The sequence below is a fragment of the Tiliqua scincoides genome, chromosome 1 (genome assembly GCF_035046505.1).
Source record: "Tiliqua scincoides isolate rTilSci1 chromosome 1, rTilSci1.hap2, whole genome shotgun sequence".
Classification (NCBI taxonomy): Eukaryota; Metazoa; Chordata; class Lepidosauria; order Squamata; family Scincidae; genus Tiliqua; species Tiliqua scincoides.
The window spans coordinates 159,731,006-159,749,782 of NC_089821.1; the positions used below are offsets into that span (position 1 = coordinate 159,731,006).

Genomic DNA, 18,777 nt, shown 5'->3' on the forward strand with positions numbered 1-18,777 from the left:
TTGCAAAAGCCTGGGGTATGGCTAACCTAGGCTGCAGTTCTGTGCACACTGTGTGGGTGCGCACGCATGTCTTGCTAGACTGAATTCTACCTTGGCCTACAACTGTATTTTAAGATGCCTTTTTTGTGACAAAGGCAAATGCTTAAAGGGGAGGTGGGAGAATTAAACAGAAAAGTTCATCACGCCCATGAAGCAGAGAGCTACAGAGTGAAACAAAGCTTATCTGTAGCAAAGTTGCAAACTTCATCTGTCTCCAGTGTACGTGAGTATTGAAAAGCCTTTGGTACTTGTTAATGAAGTAGACTGTAAACTCTCTGCTATTTTTGCTGCCAAAAGGCTATTACAGTTCCCCCTCTGTAAATTGTTAATTCCCAGTTTGGCAAGCAACTTCTGTGCTGCAGTTAGGGTCAGAAATGTACTCACCACAGGAACCATGCTTCTTGTCTCTAGCAAACATGTGTGCTACTGAACACCAAGGCACCATGCAGACCAAGGCCTGCCATTTTAATAGTGAGGCTGATTTTGAGCTGTTAGTGAGATTATGTAGGAGGATCACGTTTAGTCATCACAAAAACACAGTAGCCATGCTGTTGTCACTAAAGTCACTATCTTTGAATTCTGGATGTAAGAGTTTTGCCATAGTGCTGTTGGTAGCATTACAGGTTGAGTATCACTCATCCGGACGGCATGAGACGAGAAAGTGTCTGGATTTCGGATTTGTCTGGATTTTGGAAATTAATGACAAATGCTCCCTCTTGCTATTTTCACTGTTACCCATATCGATGTTTGCTGGCCTCTGACATTTTTCAGCAATGTCTGTACAGATACACACCACAGAGCAGAGAACAGAACTTATAGCTTGTATCTGCACCGTATGTGGGAATGAGCACAAGACCTTCTCGTGTTCATACTACAGAAATTTTTTTATTTTTTTTAAATCTTGGACAAAAATGTCTGGATTTTGGAATCGTCTGGATTTCAGATGTCTGGATAAGGAGTAATCTATCTGTATTTCCAAACACAATTTTCAGAAGTGTTTCACTCAGAGACAAAAGACACAGAGTGCCACAGGAGGCCCACTGCAGGGTTTTCCTCCAGAAACTCCAGCACCCTGGCACCATCTTGCCCTTTGCCTGAGGCAGCAAACTGTTTGGACCAGCCCTGGGCCTTACTCTTAGTGGACTACACTTTGGGGGCCCCTTTTGTTCTGAAGAAACACCTCCCAAACATGTAACCAAAGAGAGATCTTTGCCTGTGGATTCCAAGCTGTATGTATTACTTACCATCAGTAGTACAACAGCCCTCAGGAGGTGGCTTCATTTGATAAATGGTGGGGGGACTACTTGATTCTGAACCTTCCTCTTCTTCCTCTTCTTCCTCCTCTTCCTCATTATCCCCTCTACCACCTGCTAAAAGGTATCACAAGCACAGAGAGCAGATAATTGCACGTTCCAGTTATAGCGACTGCTTTGGCTTTGTCAGTAACAGCCGCCCCACTCTTTTCCTGTTACAGTTGTCAAACAGTACACATAGGAATGTGGATTGTTCTCTATTTTACCCCATGAGCTGCTAAACCACAAACCTGAAGCCAATCAGGGAAAGGAAGGGAGCATATACAGTTTGTGTAGTTACCTCATCACTCAATAACATAATTCAACTCACACCTGAATATGTGGACCATCTGCCTCAAACCATGTGAGATTATGTAAAGCATGTGAGATTATGATGTTTGAATAGGGACATTTATTTCCACATGCAGGCAATCACTTGAATCCAGTGGTATTCAAACTGGGGCGTCGGGTCCTGGTCCCTTTCCCCTTAAGGGGCAGGGGCAGCCAGGAGGCAGGGAGGAGGCAGTGGCGCAATCCCCAGGATCACACCGCTCAGGGGGGCTGCAGGGGCTTGGTGCACTTGCCCAAGCCCCCTACGGCCCCCTGGGGGTGCGGGGAGCCCTACGTGACCTTCAGCAGGGCTCCCCAGGTCAGGGAAGGTGACAGTGGAGCGATCGCGCCCCGCTTTGCTAAACTGGAAGCAGTGCGCCATTGCCCCACTCTCACTTTCCGTGAACTGGGGAGCCCTGCAGGCGCTCACGCCCGGCTCCCCGCAGCCAGGGACAGCTGCTGCAGGGACTGGAGGGTGCACCCCAGTCCGTGCAGCCCGGTCAAAAGGGGAAGTGGGGCAATCCCGCACCGCTTCTGGTTTAGCGAAGCAGGGTGCAATCGCTCCACTGTCACCTTCCCTGACCCGGGGAGCCCTGCTGAAGGTTGCGCAGGGCTTCCCGCACCCCCGGGGGGCTGCAGGGGGCTCGGGCAAATGCACCAAGCCCCTGCAGCCCCCCTGAGCAGCGCAATCCTGGGGATCGTGCCGCTGCCTCCCCCCCCCCCCGCAATGACTTACTGTGGGATTCCAACTCCCTGCGAGTTTGAAAACCGCAGACTTGAAGCTATTGTCACTGAGTGAGAAACATGCTTCTGGGAACTCAACCTCCAGTAGAGTTTTTAAAAATATCTATAATCACTGATTGCCTACCTAGAGTTATGTGGACTGGTCCTACATTTCTGTCCTGTGAGATTATGGCTAAAGTAATCACACCCTAAAGATTGTAATATACACACTAACCATCACCACCAAAAGCAATTTTGAAAAAAATTAAAGGACTGATCCAGTGGAGCACAGGGCTCAACAGAGCCCAGTTTCCCCAGGCTTCAAGCAAATATGAGCACATAAGTACACGCAAAAGCATTGGTGTGAGGAGGCCTCCTGTACACCCCTGTGTGCCATACAAAGAACTCATGAGTGGATAAGTGGAGGACACAGGATGTATATAGGAACCTTTCATGCCTTTGTACTGTCTACCCATACACACCCTGTACTCATGCTAATGGATGAATGGGAAAATTGTACTCAAGCAAATCAGAGCCCCCACCCCTCACCCCAGTGCCCCCAGCCAACAATCCGTAACAAGTATGTTTTTGAGAAGCCTCCCATGTCTTCTTATTTGGGCTCGTCAGGCCTCTGAAAGCACATGCAGAACCCTTTAAAAGCAAACCATTACAAAACCAAGATTTAACAAAATCAAAATTTGCATCACATTTTACATGACTGGAACAATCAAGATAATTTTGTGTTGTTTTTTTTTTAAATGAGGGTCAAAAGCAGAGAACAAAGAAGACATTAACTTACAGCTGTTGTGGAACCAGAGTTTGAATTAACCATAAGCCATACCTTAAACATGAATTAAACAAACATTCAACATAAATTAATGGAAGAGTATATAGTTAACTTGATAGAAAGCAGTTACCATAAATTATGAATAGGCCAAAGAAATCAATGAAAAGAAAACCACTGCAAAGAAAAAAATCAATGCACAATCTAAAAAAAAATCTAAACCATTAATGTTTAAAAACAGTTGTTTTACTGAATGATGTAGCAAGATATCTGCAGATTACTAAGTATGTGTCCTTTTGCTCCCAAGGAATTTTCTAAAAAGCTCCAGCAAATAAGGAAAATTTAAATTCCTTCTGTGACAAAGTTGAGAAACATGGCAAACATAAACATTTTCAAACATGAATACATTTTGTTATTGTTCTTTCAACTCACAATCATATCAATTAAAAAGACAGACTGCTGAGGAAATTGTAGGGAAGGGCTGAAGGGCTATAAGTCCACACTGTGTCTTTGTCAACTGCCCTGTTTTTAAGACCTTCTTGGTAGGGGGGATTAGTTACCACAACATCAGGAAGGAGTGAAGATGGATTATGAGACAGGCCCAGGAGACAATTAATGGTGCCGTCGGGGTGTAGACTGCACAAGCAGAAATGCAGCCATTTGCAAGGAGCAAGAGAACAATTTCCTCTTCTGCCTGTGAAGTGAGGTTGCCAACTGACCAGGAAAAAACACACACCAACTCTGTCTCAGTCTTTTTTCCCCTTTACACATTTCAGCCTTTACAAGTTAAATGAAGGCACAGATTTTTATGCTGGTTCCAAGTCTGCTACTAAATCTGCCCAAAACGCCTCAATTCACCCCAATTCCATTCCGAGGTCTGCTTTGGTTGCCACCTCCTAACCCAGAGTTTCTGTTCCCTGGCACTGCCTGATTTTTATTTATTTCAAGCAATGGCAAAGTTGCTGTGATACAGGTGGCAAGCCGGGTCTTCACCTCTTTTCTGGCAAGGCTTTAGTCAGTGGAGTTATTTAGGGAGTATCAGCAGGGCAGCTGTAGTTTCCACTTTGGTTTCAGGCCACATTTGATTATTCTTCATATGCACTTATAATTTGGTATTATTATGAGGTACAACACAATAACCATAGTACAAGTTCCTAAAATGCACTTATTTTTACAACTTAAACTTGACTATGTCCAGTATATTCTTGGCTCCTTGGATCCTGGATCCTTGCAGTGGGTCTTGCATTGCCCCTCACTGCTCCCTTCCTATATCGCCTATCACACCCTGCCTCTGAATCCTGTAATGCAGTGGTTCTCAAACTGGTGGGTCGTGACCCACCAGTTTGTGTAACACTTCCCCGGCCCTTTAAGGGGCGGGGGAAGGGGAGGGAGGCAGCAATGTGATCCTCAGGATTGCGTCACTAAGGGGGGCGAGGGGTGTGCTTTGCACTTACTTTTTACAATGTAGGGCTGCTGCAGGAGGTGCAGGGAGCCCTGTGCAGCCCTCCACAGCGCTGCCAACGCTTGGAACCTGCAATCAAAGTGGGTGCAAAGCACTTCCATTTTGAAGGGTGTACTTTGCACCCGCTTTGATTGCAGGTTCCAAGTGTCAGGGAGCGCTGCGTAGGGCTCCCCACACCTCCTGCAGCCTGCTGAAGCCTACATTGTATAAAGTGCAAAACACCCCCCTCACCCCCCCTTAGAAATGTTATCCTGGGGGTCGCGTCACTGCCCTAGCCCCTCCCCTGCAAGAACTTACTGAGGGAGTAATGCTCCCTCAAAGTCTGAGAACCACTGCTGTAATGGTTGCTCTGCCTTTTTAAGATGCGTAACCGAAGTTTTGCTGTGATGAGAAATCACGTTAGACACATAAATTCTCCCAGAAAGCGCCGCAGGCTTGGCCACAGTGAAGAAGGAAACTTGGGGACAGCACTATGAAGAAATCTCCCCAGAGGAATTCTGTACCTGAGAGGAAAGGAGGTGAAGCTGAGTGAACCGGTGCAGCTCTCCTGACACCCATTATCCAGACAAGTGATGGTGGGCTGGTTCAGACAATATTTTTAACAACCACCTGGCCCCACATGCTAAGAGGTGAGCACGCCTAAAGTAGGTAAGTAGCATGGGGAGGCTTGGTTCAGATGACCCCCCCCATACAATTAGAAAGACTCACTGGGGAAATAGAGGGAGCAAGAGGAGGGAATGTGGACAATAAAAAAGCCAAGTGGACAATAAAAGCATCATTCAAACCAGCCCTATGATCTGATTCCAGTGCTTGTCTCTGATCACCCAAACAGGCTAACTGCATCCACACAAGCACAAAAGAAGTGACCACTACAGTCAAAACTTCACACTACTGGATAGTGCCTCTCTCCCCAGGTAATTCTTCCCCCACTTCCTGTTTACGACTATCGTGCAAAAACAACCATAGTAGAAGATACTAGCTGGATGTCTGTTCATAGCAATGAGCATCTTATTTCTTTATTTTCTTGATTAGTATCTAAAAATCTTTCCTCAAGGAAGAACTTCAGTTGGGGAAATCACATCTCTCCTCGCACAGACTGCAACTATATTTGAAAATGCAATTTTTACCCAGGAAGGTAGGCCACTGTAACTTTCTGTGTGGAAAGTTACATGAGTGTTATGATGCCCATTCACTGGATAAGGTCCATGACATTACTAATAATGAGCAATGCAACTCCTCTCCACTTCTATCCATCAGAGCAGACCATACTTTTTACCTTTTAAAAATTTTTTATTATATTTGCATGATGAAACGCTAGGCTTTTTAAAATCCCATTGATTTTAATGCGTTAATGCATAAAACATATACTTCAATTTTCCTTCACAAACTGGAATTTAAAATTTAAAATAAGGGAAATGTTGGGTTTTTTTAAAATACGAGATAAATCTTCATTTAGTGTTCACTGGACCTCAAGAGAAGAAAGATTGGGCCATAATGATTTGTTAAATACTTTGAGACTGAAAAGAACTACACAACTGTAAAATGTTTCTTGATGATTGGGCAAAATTACCATGTTCCTACAATGTTGTTGTTTTTGTTTTTCCCAATCTGATGTCATAATTCACTTTTGTGACATTAGGCTTTGTTGCTGGGGAAAAGTCTGCAAAATCTCAGGCATTCCATACAGGGAACAAACAGTGGAAGCAGACAGACAAAGGTTATGCTTTTCTTTCAAATGTGTATGTTTTTATTCAGCACTAATGAACAGAAAGAACAAATTACCGTATGCATACAGTTATAATGTTCCAAAATTAGATTTTAATATGTAGGGCAAATGAATTATTTTTCAACACTCAAGGCTGCCATAGATCCATTAATGAGTCCTTCCACACCAACAGATGGCTTTGAAAGGATGTGGGCACAGTGGCATCACTAGGGAGGTGCAAGGGGTGTGGGCCACACCAGGCAACGCGCACTGGGGGGGTGACATGCTAAAATTGCAGTGGTTATAAGGAGTAACCCATTCATATTATATACCGTTGGATGCAGAATTTCGAGTGGAAGGCAATGCAAAAAACCAGAGTGAAATACCTCCTTTCTATCAAAAGTTATGGCCAAAAAACCAGAGAACGAAAAATGCATGGAGCCCTATAGAAAGTGAGCCGTATTGCGCATTTACTCGTGAGTAGGCAAACTTGCCTTAGTCTGTCAGAAAGGGCAGGCTGAGAGGAATCCAACGACACTAGAATGATCCTGATCCAATGAATACAGCCCCCATAACTGAAAAGGAAGTTCCTCCCTCCAAGCAGATGAATGTATTGAGCCCTATGGAAAGTAAAACTAAGTGTCACGGTCGCATTTACTCGTGAGTAAGCAAACATGCCTTGGAAGATCAGGTGAAGGAGAGTGCAAGATTACCAAAATGGTCCTGATCCTATGCACCTGGAGCTAAACAAGTGCTCCAGAAGGCAGCCTCCCGTCCCCAGTCCCCCCACTAGAAAGGATCAAAACAGAGGCTTCAGCTGATAAGGTGAACTTTTTTGAGACTTGCAAAGTCAGGTGGATCCTGACAGTGATCTGGTTTAAATAGAAGCTCTTAAATTGAACTGGGCACTGGGTAGGGCTGAAAACGTTACTGGTTTTGGTGGGGGGGGGTGTTATTGCAGGCAGGCTACAGAGGAAATTCACTTGGTGAACAGGGCTGGCTTCTGCTTATTTAATTATTTGTTTTACTTTAATTATTTATCCTTATTTATTTTAATTTGCCTGATGATGTCCCTTCCACCATGACATCACTTCCGGTGGGTCATGGACAGATTGTCATTCTTAAAAGTGGTCCCAGTGCTAAAAGTTTGAGAACTGCTGCAATAAGGTGTTAGTAAGTTAACACCCTGGGGGGGGGGTGTGTGACACTACTAGTGACTAAAATCACAGTTGGAGGAAAAATTTCATCATGTTATATATCAATCAATGCGTAATTTCATGCAGCATGTGTTCTATCTTTGTTCTATCAAAAGGTACAGCCAAAAAACCAGTGGGGGCGGAGTGATGATACATCACCACGCCCACCACCTGGGGTGTTGCCCCGCCCACTGCATGGGGGGTGACACGCTGGCATCCCGCACCAGGTGACGCGAACCCTAGTGACGCCACTGCATGGGCACATATCAAAAGGATATAAAGAAGCACTACCCAAGCTGATAAAGAGAAACAATCAATTTGTAGGAGGAAACAGTTTCACCAGGAGGATAATGATGCCTGCAAACTGTCAGATTCACTGAAGTTTCTGAAGTTCAGCAGTAAAAGTTTACTTGGTGCTTCAGGAAAGAACCTAATGACTATGCTGGGAGAATCTGAACATTGGGCTTATACACTTTAACCTCTCAGGAAGTAATATAAATGGGGGGAATCAACAAAGACTGACTATAAAATAAAAGAATCACAATGAAACACTAAGTTCTCTCTCTCTCTCTCTCTCTCTCTCTCTCTCTCTCTATATATATATATATATATATATATATATATATATATATGTATGTATGTATGTATGTATGTATGTATGTATGTATACGTATATGGACACACACCTCATGAACAGGCTTTTTAACAAAATAATGCAATCTGAAGCATTAGCAAGAAAGTTCTGTTGAAATACAGTATTGTCTAAAATGTTTTACAGCCCAATCCTGAGCTGCCCAGGGCCCCCAGGCTTGGCGGCACCAAGGAGGGCTGCCACCGAATCCAGCGCCTCCCGCACTACCACGGGAGGTGCCTCAGGAGAAGGGGATGTTTGTCCCCTTCCCCCAAGTAAGGTAAACAGCCCCGCAATGGGGCTACTCACTTTACCGCCGAACTTGGTTGGCAGTAAGGTAAAGGCGCTCGTGTAGGGTGCACAGTCCTATATGAGTGCCTTGGATCCTGCATACCGGGGCTCCATGGATCCACCTCCCATCCCTCCCCCAGGCACACCTCCTGCCTACCCCCTCCCCACGTCACACCTCCCCATCACTCCTCCTCCCCACTCTCTCACCACCCCCGCTGGTCTCCCCCCTCCCTGGAACGTCTCCTCCCCGCCCCTGCCCCTGCCCCCACCTACCATTCTGCAGTTTGGCAGTCCGGGAGACTGCCGAGCTGCGGGAGCTGGGCGACCGCCCCACACTAGCCGGGCTAGCACGGGCAGGAGCCCGGCGATGAGACCTGCGAACGTGCCTTACAGCATGTTCGCGACTGTGCTCGGCAGCACGGTCTGTGCCACCGAACACAGGATTGGGCTCTTAGTCAGTGCCCAAATCAAGGCTAACTACAAACATTGAATAGTCAGCACTACAATTCTAAGGCTGCAATGTTATGCATGCTTAATGGGGAGTAAGTTTCACTGAACTTAACAGGGCTTACTTTCAAGTAAATATGGACAAGATTGCTTTGTAAGGGTTGCGTTCTGTTTGCACAAAGAGGGGTGGAGCAATTTTTGCTGGTTTCTCTTTCTGCTGCTCCCTATGTCACTTGAATATCTGCTTTTGAAGATCCTGTAATTATCAGCCACACATTTTGAGGGGGGGCAGCATGAGAGAAGAGGAAGTGGGAGAAAATCACTTCTTCGTCCGCTTGTGCAAATGGAGCTTCTTCCACTCATTGAAGAAGTTCTTAGGATGCAACTTTACATTAGAGAATGTTTCAATTTTACAAGCAGAAAAACGACTGGGTAGAGAATACAAGATCCTGAAACACGGTTACATACATTGAGAAAGTATTGTCAGTCACAAGCATAGAGCAGCAGCTCGAGTCTGGTATGTAAGTCTATTACATTAGATACAATCCCATTCATTTCAGTGCAGTTTTTTGTGCCCTAACTGAGTGGAAGGCTATTACAATTATTGATCTTTTTCCAAGATACTCGTAAGATAAGGCAACTACAAGAAAGTGCAGCTTTAGATTGCAGTTACTACAGATGTTCAACAGGACTCCTGTTAACAACAGAGCCTAACAATACAAGTGGTACATTCAAGTACCACTGAACACAGTGTAATTTACTTCTGAGTAAGCATGCACAGGGTAGCACTGTAAGGCTATGATCTTAGGTGCACTTATTCAAGAATAAGCCCATTGACATAACTGAGATGCAGATCTAATTATACACACAAGTTGGAGATTACTCCTTCTTGAGTTGAAATCCCTATTACCCTCTCCCAAGTTCAAAAAGTACATAAACGCAGAAAAACAACACATATAGGCAAAATTCTCACTGAGGCAATAAACTAGTGTCTGGGCTGCATCACTTCAAACTGCAGGTTGGAAGGGTTCACACTACTTAATGATCAGGTTTGCCACTTCAGTGAGACCCAGGCCATACTTCTGTTTCTTCTAAAGTAAATGTGACAACCAGAAACCAGCACTGAATTAGACTTGTGAATCTAAAACTGTATTGTGATATTAAATATGCATGATGTGACTAACACACTCCTTGACTAACATACAAGGAGCAGGTTCAGAGTCTCTTTGAATGAAATTATCAAAGCAACATTTCTTACCTTCTAGGGACGAAATCTGCTGTTCAGCTTCCAAATACAGCTGTGAAAAAACTGGCCTGGGGACAAGATTGTTTGACCGGAGAGAGGCCTCAATAGAGTTATGCAGTACTTCTTCAAAGCGGGTTGTCTTGAGCTGCCCAGCATAAGAATTGCCCATCTTCTTGAGACAAAAGTGGTTGCGATGTGGTGTTGTTTTAGCCCACATAAAGTGAGAGAAAGAGAGGAGAGAGAAAGGGAAAAGAATCAAAAATTTTGTGCTCACAAACCAAGGAAACACCAAAACAGAACACCAAAAAAGCATTTCTCATGAGACTGTGATTGACACTGTCCTTGACAGGGCAAGGAGGATGGAAAGTGGATAGATCACTGCACAGATGCTGCATTGAGATGAGAGGAAGTTACAATAAGAGATTTTTGCCATATTATCTTTTTCAGGGGTTCCTAACCCTTTTAATTTGTATATTATATACACTGAGGGAACTGATTGCCTGTCAAGGTCTGTTGTTTTTTCAAGCAAAGGAGCAGGAGACTCCAGCAGAGATAACCCCTGTTTTCATGCTCTGTCAACAGGTCGAGGGGAATCAGCTCATTCAAGCTAACCTTATCCTCCACCAACATGTTGCCCTGACTTCGGATTTGTAGGGCAGATTAGAAGAGTAGGCCCAGTGCTGTTGCAAATGCCATCATGTTATACATCAGTCAATGCATAATTTCATGCTGAATGCAATGAAACAAACCATATTGAAATATCTCTATTCTATCAAAAGTAACCAACAAGTGTGGGGTGATGGTACATCACCATGTCCACCACCTGGGGCATTGCCACGCCCATAGCAAGGGAAGATGTTTATCATAGGGGTGAGGCACTTGCCTCCTGGATTAGGTGACACAAACCCTAGTGACACCAATGAGTAGGCCCTACATGAGTACAGGTATGTGCACAAGGCCAGTATACGAGTGAAAAGGAACAGTGCAGTGCAGATACCGACTGTGTACACATATGACCTGTCCAGTGCACATATATGTTCTGTCCAGTGCACAGAGGTCAGGGAGAGGCTGGTCACTGTACACTAGTTGGAGTGGGTTTAGCTGGGACAACCCCCTTCCACTATACACAGACTGACTGTGTGGAGGAGAGCATGAGAAGGGAGATGGTGTTAATCAGCAATGTCAAAATCCCCCATTTCTGTCCATATTATTTATTTCCTTGTTTATTTAGTAAATGAGGGGGTTGCTTCCATTAAACCATGTAAACTCCCAGCCTGAAAACCACTGCAAATTTGTGACAACTCTTGTAGCCAAACTTGAGAGACTGGGAGCAGGGCAATACATGTTGGTGACCCTGAATGTGCTTGCTGAGTAATAAAATAACACCAGGAAATTTGACATGCTGAGGCCTCATTTTCTTGCGCTGTTGAACTCTGTGTTATCTCCTGCACAGATTTATGCCTTTCCGTTTCTCTCAAGCACAAGTGGGTGGCACAGGGTGAGGTTTTAAATGCTTGTGAAATTCCAAAAGATGATCAGAAGCTGGCTGGCTGGCTCCAGGACGTGGGGCCAATGGCTACTCTGACAGTATCACTACTGATGAATCAAAGGAAACACTGCCACTCAGGGTGGAAAGAATCCTGAGAAATTATTCAAAAGAAGACCCTGAAGAGCAATTTAAATCCAAGTGATGAAAATAAAGGGGGTAATAGAGTTCACACTGGAGCTGATCAGCAACAAACAATATGCCTACCCTTTAAAAAGCAGATAAAAAATGATTGCTCACACAGTGCAGCTTTGCACAGTAAAAGAAAACCTTCTTCTTCTTCCTTTTACTACAAAAATAAAAACTACATAGAGAAGAGTGGCCAGTGCAGATCCTCTGCAATCTCCAGTGAAGCAGAATCAGATTCCAACCTAGACTCCACTTTCACAACATTCAACAGTGCTCTCGAGGCACCTGCTTGCCTTGTTTTGATGGATTCATTTCAATATAGTCAACCTGAGGATGTGGGCAGATTCCTTGGAGACCTGGTTGAACCTTGCCCATCTTGGTTGCTTAAAGCAACCAGGGGGGCTGTCTATTTCAGTGCCAAAGAGGGTAATTGCCTCATTCTGGGAGAGCAGTTTACCATCAGCCATCAAGGAGGCTAATGTTTGACCACTCTCAAGAAATAACAACAAAAAAGCCCTCTTTGACACGGCTATTCTAGGCCATCATAGGTCTGTGAACAACTTGCCCTTCTTAGGCAAGGTAAGCGAGTGGGTTGGTGTGACTGAGTTCCACATTTTTCTGGATAATGCTGGTTATCTTGATTTTTTTCCACTCCGATTTCAGGCCTCTGTATTGTAAAACAACCTTGGTTGCCCTGGTTGACTATCTACACTGGGAACTAGGTGGAGGAGTAGGTCTCTATTGGTTCTGCCAGTCCTCTCAGGGATGTTCAGTACCATTGATCATCATATTGTTTTGTTCCATCTTGCAGGAATGGTGTTGGGAGGCGCAATGCTAAGGTGATTCTGCTCCTACCAGAAGGTAGGCTAAGGGATTGCTGCTTGAGTTCTTGGCCCTTGGCCCCAGCAATTCCATAGGGTTTCATCTTGTCCCCCGTGCTATTTAATGTCTATATGAAACTGGCAGAGGTCATTGGGGGTTTGGAGTGTGATGCCATCAATATGCTGGTGACACCCCACGCTACCTCACATTTCCACTTGGCACTACTAAGATTCTGGAGGACCTGAACAGTATCTGGCAGCTGCGAAGGACTGAATGTGGGTTAATAAACTGATATTCAATGCTATTCCCCTTAAATGCTGTTCCCCCTATAATCCTATACACGTTTGCTTAGATGTCAGTACCGCTGTGATCAGCTAGGCTACTGTTTCTGTATTTATGAATGGAATTTATGAATGCAAATAGGAGGGTATTAGAATGCCTCAGAATGTCTATCTATGACTGTACTCCAAAGAAAATACTTGAAGTACATATTCTGAAAGAAAGACATTCTCTCTCTCTCTCTCTCTCTCTCTCTCTCTCTCTCTCTCTCTCTCTCTCTCTCTCTCTCTCTCTGTGCGTGTGCACACTGGTAACAATGAAAAACCCAATCTCCACATAATGTAGCAAGGAAATCTTTCACGGCAGAGGTAGCCGATATAAACCTGAAACACAGAGTTGCCAGATGAAATTCACAGACTGAAGGAACACTCTGGACACATGAAATGTCCCTGAAAAAGGAGACATTTCTTCTCATGTTTCTGATACGGAAAAAGCAATAATGAAGAATGCCCCTTAAAAGGCAAGCTGTTTACCAATCTCCTGGAAAGCCTCAGCAACAGATAATAGTCAAAAAAGAAGTCAGAAATAACTACCTCGTTGTCTGGGACTAAAATAGCAACAAGGTTCCAGATTAGCGTCCAAATGAAATTAGCTTTCTAGCAGCGGAAGAGTTCAAAGTGGAAGCGCCACTTATTGCGACTCACAACTTTTGCCTTGAAACGAGGACTGTCAATTCCCAGACACTCAGGCATGGTGTTTGCTTTTTATGTCATCCCTTGAGCCCCACAGAACAGCTCCCAAATCAATTGGTTAGAAGTCTGGGACTGAAACAACGCTGCAGGCTGAAGCCAAATATATGAGATGGCAATAAATACATTAGTCGCTAGAGTTGTATCCTGGAAGTGGTCTGCCATTCCTCCCCTCCAGGAAACGCTGCATTCTAATGCAGATTTCTTGGGTTTCCCTACAGGATCTCATAAACTCTGCAGGTGTTGCCTTGGAAAGAAAATGACTTTTGTGCCTCTGGCAGGCTGTTTCTCATCCAATGTATTTTACCTAGTTCAGATCCCAGAGCCTGTAGATTGCCATCCAAAGTTCATTTCTCTCCCCACCCCTGCCTCCCTTCCATTCAACTACTCTGCATATTTTGGAAGAACATTGCGCTTCTGGCTTTAAAGACCACTGTCAAATTCTCTTTGAAAGAATTATAAGTTCTAAACAAACAGAGCTTGTGAAGCAACAGGGAAAAACTAAGCGGGACTTGCGGCAGACTAAAACAAGGATAGATCACTGCAGACATAAGACTGAGTGGAGTGAAAATTGGCTTCCTGAATAAACTCCTCGGTATTCTAGTCACGGGTCTGCAATTCCGTTGGGTTGAGCCTTGAGACTGTTTTCGTAAGTGATGATTTAAATGGTTTTGTCATTTCCGTCATTTGAAAGATGAATGTAAAACCTATGTTTTATAGCATGCACCTGTATTATGAATCAACTCTTTTTCCATAGTACTTAAAGCTTCCTAGCCCACACTAACAAGATTAATATTTTAGCACTTGTGAAAATGCTCAGCACTTTCATACCCCACGTTAACTCTCCCAATGAAATCAAATGAACTTAAATGCGATATGACCTGACTGGGTTGTGCCCAGTGGTTTAGATTTATGTTTAAATATCATGGTTCTTCACAACCTTAGAACACTTGAAATTGTAGTTCCATGAGGTAGGCCTGGGCAGGACTGGTGCACTGGCTGGGTCTAATCAGCCTGCATGGATCAACATAGTTATAGAGCTGGCGCAGGTCCATGTTGACCTGTTGTGACTGCTGGGGCTTACCTCAGGGCAAGGAGGACAAATGTCCCCTTACCCCAAAGAAATCTTCAGCAACCAAAATTCTCCCACAGGGTGCAGTGTAGCCCATGCCACTACCACTGCATTGGCATGGGGGAAATTAGTTAGGATTGGGTTGCCCACAAGGCAAAGTTATTATTTTTCTGGCCCATACAACATCCCAGGTCCTCATCCCTTGCACTGGTAAACTTCATTTGGAAGAGGGATGGTGCCACAATTTTAATTTATACCTGACAGGTTTGTTGCCATGAATTGGAACATACATTTAAAGGTCTCCTCTGCATTAAGTTGACTGTGACATCCAGCAAGTCCCTCTCAACTTGGAGTCCTTAAATTGTACACATGGAAGTAATGAGAATGACCTGCCTCACACAGCTGTTGTGAGAGTGAAGTCTGTAAAGCCCTTTGCACACAAGGGTGCACTCTGTAAATGATCAGACTTGCAGAGTGAGTCTTACGTAGCTGTGACCCATGATGGAATAGAGACTCAGGGCCCAATCCTATCTTACCCCAGCACTGGTGCTGAGTGTTGCAAACATGCTGTAAGGCACGTCTGTGACACCCAGAAAGTAGTGAGCGCCAGTCAGCACTGAGCCCAACGCCAGACTGATGCTGGCTGGAGCATGTTAAGAGCTCCGGGAAACAATAAGGGCCTTAGGGAGACGTTCCAAAGTGGGGGGGGTGAGCGAGGTGGGGGCAGGAACTGGGGTGAAAGGAGGGTGGGAATGGCGGAGTCCTGCTCCGCCATATCCTATCCACTGTGTTGGGCTGCAAAGCCCAACATGGAGGCTCTCAAGTCTGTGCCGACAAAATAGCCAGCGCAGACTTGAGAAGCCCTATTGTGGGGCTGGGGCTTCCCCCGAGGAGACCTCTGGTGGTGCCACTGGGCATAGGATTGGGTTGCCCACAGGCTTTATAAAATCAATCTGCTTAATGGTAAAAGCAGTATTCAAAATGCAGTTGCTTCCCCCCTTCAATTTTTTAAAGTTAAAATGTGGAGCTTTCTCACAGCACATGAGACTATTCATGACTATACATGACTATTCAGAAGTAAGCCCCATTGAGTTCAATAGAATTTAATCCCATTGATAAGTGTGTATAGGATTGCAAGCTCAATTATCTTTTTTGCTTCTAAATCCATGTGGCATTTGCAACTAGCTTTCACACCTTTCCCTTTAGCTATGTAGGCTAGAACTTGAGAAACCCTGAAAACAGTCATTGTAGCATGCAGGTTTTTTGGCAAAAAAAAAACCCCAGGGAACCATCTGCAACTATTGCAATGAAATAAAACTTCCTGAGGATGCTCTCCTAGACACTTAATCCGGACTTAAGCAAACTTCACAGTGCTCTGGTTTGTGTGCCATTTAGTCTTCTGTGCTTATTTTTATCTCACTCCTTCTCTCTCCCCCCAAAAGGAATTTAAAATGATGAAATTAGAGTTTCATTTTTACAAATTAATAGTAGCATTTCGAGCACTGCCAGTATTACTGATTATGTATTTAGCATCAAGTAACACACTAAAATTCTAACATTCTCAAAGATTCCTATGTACAGCAAATGTGACTTTGTGTATTCGTTTCTCTAGCCAGTGTCTTAAACAGAGAGAGAGAGAGAGAGAGAGAGAGAGAGAGAGAGTCAATACAAGAAAGGTATGCCTGTTTTAACTTGGTTTAGCTGTCATGTTCTCAAATAGTTTTGGGAACTATAATTTTGTGAGATGGTTGAGAATTCTGGGCTAGAGGCACCTGTTAAAACTACCATTTGCTAGAAAATGAGGTGAAGGGAAGGGAAAGAGAATTCCAACTAACCTATTTTAATTCTGTGATGTAGGCATATTCTCAGACTCAAAATGTGAAGATCCAGGACTTACAGTCTTGAAGTCCTTCATGAAAATGAAGCTTTAAAGGTAAAAAAAAAAAAAAATTCCAAAATACCACCAGTTTGGGTAAATGGGAAAGGAAATAAAACCTCCAGGCAAAATTTTATACTGCCTAGTTGGCACTTCTCTCAGTGACCTATTGCCTGAGTTTATACACATCAAAATGCAGTAAATTTTGGAGTAAAAGTAGAGTTAAATGTAAAAAAAAAAAAAAAAAAAAAGATTATTCTATAAGAAGCCTGTAACAGAGGCAATAATTTCCAATCATGTGTATTTCAATTCTTTTAAAACTTCCCTTAGCATTCAGTCATTTAAAATTCATTTGCTTTTTGTTCATGTTATTTTAAACAGAATAAGAAAGCAACTAATATTTCTGCAAGCAATGATAAATGGGTACTGTATTGGTGGAAAAAGTACATCTTTAAATGATCTTTCAGTGCACCAAATGTATGCTGATTCTTGTATTGTTACAACAAGGCACAGGTGCGAGTTTGGATTTATTAACTCTAATCCTGTTATCAATTTGAGAGTTGCCACGCTAGATCTTACAGCGAAGCTGGGATGGACAGAAGTCACTTGCTTTCCACTGATGGACCACTGGACAATTCCCAGGGGACCACCTAATGTCTGCTGCTTGCTAGGATGAATGCAAAGAATGCTGGACAGGGGGGACTTTGATCCCACCAAGCACTTGGTAAATTCAAAGTAAGAATGCCAACATGGAACACAGATGACTGATGCCTTAACTCTTAAGAAATCCTGAGCAACATCTCTTGCTTTGCAGATTCAAAACACAGCAGGGACACTCTAGGAAAGAAAAAAACAAAACAAAATGCAAACCATGCAAAACTGAACTCAGCCCACACCTGAATGAGATTGTGTAGTCTTTTGGTAGATTCTCATCTGAAAAACCTCAGTGACACAGAGGAAAAAAACTAAATCCATATGTCCACATCACAAAGTATACTTTACCTTACAGAGATGAGGAGTGTAGGCTCCCAAATTACACCCTGTAAGTCAGTCCAGTGCTTTGAATCATTGCGAACCGAACAGTGCTGCCAGACTTGCAAAGGTGGCGAATAGCTGCCAACTCTGGCTTCACTCTGAGTTTGCCTCCCTTTGATTAAGAAGAGAGGCTGTCAGCCTGGCTGAGTAACCCTCTGGAAACAGCGCAGTCTGTGCAACTGAACACTTGGTCAGGTCATCATGACACCAACATTCTTCTGTGACAGCAGAACAGAGGAAGGATTCAAAGCGATCTCTGTTATGTTCTGCGGCCCCGACGGAAACAAAATAAGGGCTACAGCATAACCCGGCAAGCTGTTCTCTAATTTGTGTGCCCCTTGGGCTAGATGATGAATTGTACAACTTTTTTTTTCCTAATGTCTTATTAATACTGAAGTGTTGTGCTGGGTCACCTTGTTCCTAGCCAAGTACTTGCCGGTCTGTCAGTCTAAGGTATTATTAATGTCAATAACTCCCCCCTCCCCACTGCCACTTCCCCTTTAGAAGAAAAGACACATTTTTAAAAGAATTATTTTTGAAGATTGTTTAAGAATATTTGTGTGTGCCTGTGTGTGTTTAATCATTATCTTCTTACAACACAGAAGGGAGGATTCACACACAAACAGAAGACATGAAACTAGTGACTCCAAAGTGAAGGTGCTGCTTGTCCAGCCAGTGGCATAGCTAAGGGGGGCAGGGGCAGAACCAATAAGGTAGGAATTATCAAACTTCCTTGGAGTTTGAGCCCGAGGTAAGTCTTTGCAGGGCTGGCGAAAATGGCAGCAATGCGATCTCCAGGATTGAGACACTGTGGAGACAGAGGGAACTTTTTCTAATATTCCCTACCTGCTGCTGGGGTTTCAAGGATGTGGGGAGCCCTACAGAGCCCTCTCCAGGCTTCCCACAACTTGTAAAAAACAAAAAAATGATCACGACCCACTTCCTGGTTGCAATTGCAAAACCAGAAGTGGGTTGCAAGCTGTATTTTTACTGTTTACAAGCCACAGGGAGCCCTGCTGAGGGCTCTGTGGGCTCCCCACACTGCGGCAGCAGGTAAGGCACATTAGGACAAAGCCCCCTCTGCTCCCGCAATGGTGTGTTCCTGGGGATTGCGTCTCTGCCT

General features: G+C 44.1%; 1 protein-coding gene across 1 annotated transcript in view; it reads right to left on the minus strand.

Moving 5' to 3' along the window:
• GREB1 (growth regulating estrogen receptor binding 1) overlaps window positions 1–17,708 on the minus strand; it is a 78,568-nt gene extending 60,860 nt beyond the window's left edge. Inside the window, exons 1-3 of the mRNA XM_066639924.1 lie at window positions 17,622–17,708; window positions 10,159–10,315; window positions 1,284–1,409 (exon numbers count right to left, since the gene is read on the minus strand). Coding sequence (XP_066496021.1) covers window positions 1,284–1,409; window positions 10,159–10,315 — 283 coding nt within the window. The 5' untranslated portion in view covers window positions 17,622–17,708. The remainder of the gene's footprint in view (window positions 1–1,283; window positions 1,410–10,158; window positions 10,316–17,621) is intronic.
• Between the last annotated feature and the right edge of the window lie 1,069 nt (window positions 17,709–18,777).